Source organism: Solanum pennellii, chromosome 9 (assembly GCF_001406875.1).
Source record: "Solanum pennellii chromosome 9, SPENNV200".
Lineage (NCBI taxonomy): Eukaryota > Viridiplantae > Streptophyta > Magnoliopsida > Solanales > Solanaceae > Solanum > Solanum pennellii.
The window spans coordinates 77,606,207-77,610,648 of record NC_028645.1 but is presented as its reverse complement, the minus strand read 5'-3'; the positions used below and the strand labels follow the sequence as shown (position 1 = coordinate 77,610,648).

At 34.2% G+C, this 4,442-nt stretch overlaps 1 protein-coding gene across 1 annotated transcript in view; it reads left to right on the top strand.

The window, feature by feature from the left end:
* LOC107031510 (protein CIA1) overlaps positions 1–4,442 on the top strand; it is a 10,360-nt gene that overhangs the window by 1,887 nt on the left and 4,031 nt on the right. Inside the window, exons 4-7 of the mRNA XM_015232916.2 lie at positions 120–184; positions 1,699–1,764; positions 1,882–1,944; positions 3,940–4,002. Of these exons, the coding sequence (XP_015088402.1) occupies positions 120–184; positions 1,699–1,764; positions 1,882–1,944; positions 3,940–4,002 (257 nt within the window). The remainder of the gene's footprint in view (positions 1–119; positions 185–1,698; positions 1,765–1,881; positions 1,945–3,939; positions 4,003–4,442) is intronic.

Below are 4,442 nucleotides of genomic sequence, written 5' to 3'. Positions count from 1 at the left end.
CCCCCCCCATCTCTCTCTGTTTTAATACCCCTATTACAGGTATAGAATTGGTACTCAACTTGTTTTTCATTCATATTTAAGTTATAATATCTAATCTCTAGTGGTGCTTGAAACTGCAGGTTTGGGTAGAGGATGGCGATAGTGATGATTGGCATTGTATTCAAACTTTGGGTGAATCTAATAGGTAAGAGTCGTTATTGGGCAAAACAGAATCTTAAATTTATTGTTCCCCAGTATTGATTCAAATCCCATTCAAAAAACACTAGGGATTTGCTCCAGCGGCCGAATTCTTAGTAATTAGAGTTCCCTAGCACCTGTATTGGCGGGAGATGGTAAGGCCGGATGATTATTCGAGGTGTGCACAAGTCGGCTCAGACCATTGTTATAAAAAATGTTGAATCTTGAATTTATTGTATTTGCTAGTGGAGAAAAAATTGACCACTTAATTTGTTACCTTTGTCAAAAAATAAAAATAAAAATAAAAATTGACCACTTAAACTATGTCATCAAGGTGGTGATTGTATTCTTAGTGTTATAAGCCCTCTTTTATTTAGATTAGCCATAATTTATTGAAATGAGGTGACTTTCTTGGTGTGTAACATGTAGCTAATTTAATGTTGGTTATTAACACCTCCTCTGTCCGAAATTGACAAGTTTTGAGAATGAGAACTTCCTAGTGATCATTTGCAGAATATGTGGGATCATAGGTTTTAAATCTTTCTAGGAATAAACAGATGGAAATCTTGCTTGGTAATTTACAAACAAGTATATCATCATTCAAGAAGATCTCATTATAAGAGTCAATATGAAGTTAAATTTTTGGGGGAAAGAGATAGAGAAGTAGTTGGATAGGTGTCTTAACATGGATGAATACTTGCATGCATTAGAGCAAGTGGACTTCTTTAGGCCCAAGTTTACGTTTTTTTTTAGTTTCTTAGAGTGAAGTTTTTTATCCTTGTTTGTCCTAAAGAAGTTCGCATGTATGAGATTTAAAAAGAAGAGTAACTGTTTCAACAAGCCGAATCCTTTCTTGCTGTAAAGAAACACGGGAAGAGATAGCTATGACATTCATTTACTAACTTATTCTTGAACTTGTGAAATTTATTTATTTGTGGGTGGGGAGATTATATGGGTACTGAAAAGCCGAAATATCTTCTTTCGAGCTGCTCTTACGAGTTTGCTCGGAAATGACAGGATAATGTTGTATGATAAATGGATGAAGTATTTTCAGTAATTCTGACCACCACCAGTTGATTGGATTAATAATGTTTGTGATCCCTCAGTTATTTTCCCTTTTGGTGGTATATTTCTGTCTAGATAGTGTGTAAATATATCTTTTCGCCTGACAAACCTTTCATTATGCGATTATTTGGGAACTTTAATAGTCATCTGTTCGATTGCTGTTTTAGAGTGTCTGAATTCACTTGTAAAACCTTTTGTTAAACTCTTGCACTCATCCTACTGACAGTGAAAAGGGGTCCATATGTACCCATACCGTTGGAATGATTCAGGCATTTAAAAGTTCTGCTCTCAAATTTGTGCCGTCTTGACTGCTCTTTTACTGGTTTATCATACTTCCTCATTGGCCTAAAATGTCAGTGTATGGCCTATAAGAAGCAGTATGAGTGTTTTAGGGTATCAATAACTCTGCTTTAAGATGTTTTGGGAGCTTATGTCACTACATGGTTGAACTTTCAGTGGACATACTTCTACTGTCTGGTCTCTCTCTTTCGATGCTAGTGGAGACAAAATGGTTTCTTGCAGGTATGTTTTTCTTTCTGCTGAATTCATTTTAAAATATATGCTCTGAAGTCTCTTGAATAGGATAGTTGTTACAATAACTACTTAAATAGAGTTTACATTGAATTCTGTGACTTGCAGTGATGACCTTACCATTAAGGTATGGACTAGCAAAATGCAGGAAGGGGATCAAAATGCACCTTGGTAAGTGTGATATTATCCTCCCTTTTCTAAGCATAATGTTATCCTATATAGTCGGTTCATCCATAAGATAAGGAGTGGCACGACATAATGCAGGATTGGTATCAAACTGCACCCTGTGAACTAAGGGTCGTTTGTCCATGATTTTTTTGGAAATCAGGTTAATTTGAAGTTCAAATTTTGCTTGGACATTCAATTTGAATCTCAAAAGGTGGTACTTTTTCTCGGAAAAATGATAACCCCACAATTTGTGAAAATTATCAAAACTTCCCAACACTTGTACAATCTTCCCAAATGAGCATAATTAGTAAACAAAGTATTGGAAGCACAACATTTATAGATCGTATATCTTCGTGTTCCTTTTATAAATAAGATAAATGCTTGCAATTACAAATGTTAAAATACACATAGTTTTACAAAGATCAATTCGCCCAATAAATCGACAAAAGTAATAACTAGCTATTCTTTAATATAGTCCTCCCCTCATGTATGGTATCGATAATCTCTTCACATCGAGCATGAGTCTTATTTTAAAATTATGCTTATTTTTTTTTGCAAAATATGAACTTATGGGTCAAGTTTTAAATTTTTTTAAAATTGAAATCACAAACATATAATTAAATTCCTATTCTTAGGAGAATTTGATATTTGAAATCATGATTTGAAGTTTAAGTTTGTTTAAATGTCATAACAAATGCTAATATCAAATCAAAATTTCGAATCTGAGCTCCAAATTGCATGGCCGAACAACGCCTACTAGTAATCAAGTGTGCAAGATATTAAAGCCTTCTGGCTTTTGTTTGACAACTGGTGTATGATCTCTTCTGTTTCATGACTTTTACCTTTTTCTAGCTTATTAGTGTTTGTAGTTAAGAAGTATTTACTTTTACATCCTAAACCAAAACGTTAAAAGATACTTTTTCGTATAAGGTATTGTAGCAGGGCGCCTCTATGTAGTAATAAAGTATTTACTTTTATATCCTAAACCAACGTTAAAGAATATTTTTTCGTATAAGGTACTGCAGCAGGGTGCCTTAATGAGCCATCCTTATTTGTCTCTGGGCAATGTAATTAAGCAACAACATGCTCAGTTTTACACGATTTAGCCGCCAATTAGACATGTAGATTCCAGTAAATCCTTTTGTATAAATATTAAAATGCCAATTTGTTTCCAAAAGAAAGGGTTTGTATGATTTGAATATCAGTTAATGCATTAGGCGGACAATGATTTTTGTTCAGCTAAGACAACATTCATTGGTTTGTTCAAATTTTTCCTCATGCAGTCATGCCAAGAATGGTCCTCATTCGATTGGTGAACTACGTTCGATGTAGTTGTTCTTGTTGAAGTGTGTGATCGTCTCATCTAAAATTTTAAGCTGTTAGATAGAGCATGCTTTTGTTTGTCTCTGGGCAATGTAATTAAGCAACAACATGCTCAGTTTTAAACGATTCAGCCACCAATTAGCCATGTAAATTCCTTTTGTATAAATATTATAATGCCAATTTGTTTCCAAAAGAAAGGGTTTGTATAATTTGAATATCAATTAATGCATTAGGTGGACAATGATTTCTGTTCAGCTAAGACAACATTCATTGGTTTGTTCAAATTTTTCCTCATGCAGTCATGCCAAGAATGGTCCTCATTCGATTGGTGAACTATGTTCGATGTAGCTGTTCTTGTTGAAGTGTGTGATTCTCTCATCTAAATTTTTAAGCTGTTAGATAGAGCATGCTTTTATTTACTTATGTCCTCAATACACGAACCTGATTCTTTTTCATGGCCAAGCATGTGGAAATTCTCTCTTTTTTTTTAAAAAAAAATAATGGTCGGCGGTGAGACTTGAACACCATGTTAAAGTGTGTGGCCATCTCGTTTAAAAGCTTAAACTTTTATAGAGAGGATACTTTTATTCACTTAATTATTATTTCAACAGTTCTCAGTAGTTACTATGTTTGCCAACCCCTGATTAGCAACCATCTCCTTTTTGTGCTTTTCAGGAAACATGTCTGCACCCTATCTGGATATCATGATAGGACAATTTTCTCAGTTCATTGGTCAAGGTAGCTTCTCTATGACCCTGTTTGGATGGGCATAAAGCTTCTTTTAAGTTCTTTCAGCCTTTTGGAGTGTTGAGCAAAATTCATAGTAACTTTTAAGTTAAGTGCTTTTAATCCAAAGGCAATAAGTTGGCAATTGTGTTACTTCAGCTTAACAACTTTTTTGCTTTGATTAATCTGTTAACTTTTTTTATCATAAATAATTATTTTTATCCAATATAAATTAACTCCAGGAGTTGAAGCTTAAAAGCTACTTATATTCAGCCAATCAGAACAGTTCTATATCTATTTTCTTATCATACTCATGCTAATGTATGCTTTCCCTTTTTGAAACCCCTAATATTACCTTTCTCTGATAAGGTTTTTCTTTTGTCCTTTTTCTTAAAAAGTGTGTTGTTAGTTTTTTGTTGTTGTTGTTTTGGGTGGGGGGCGGGGCGGGGGGG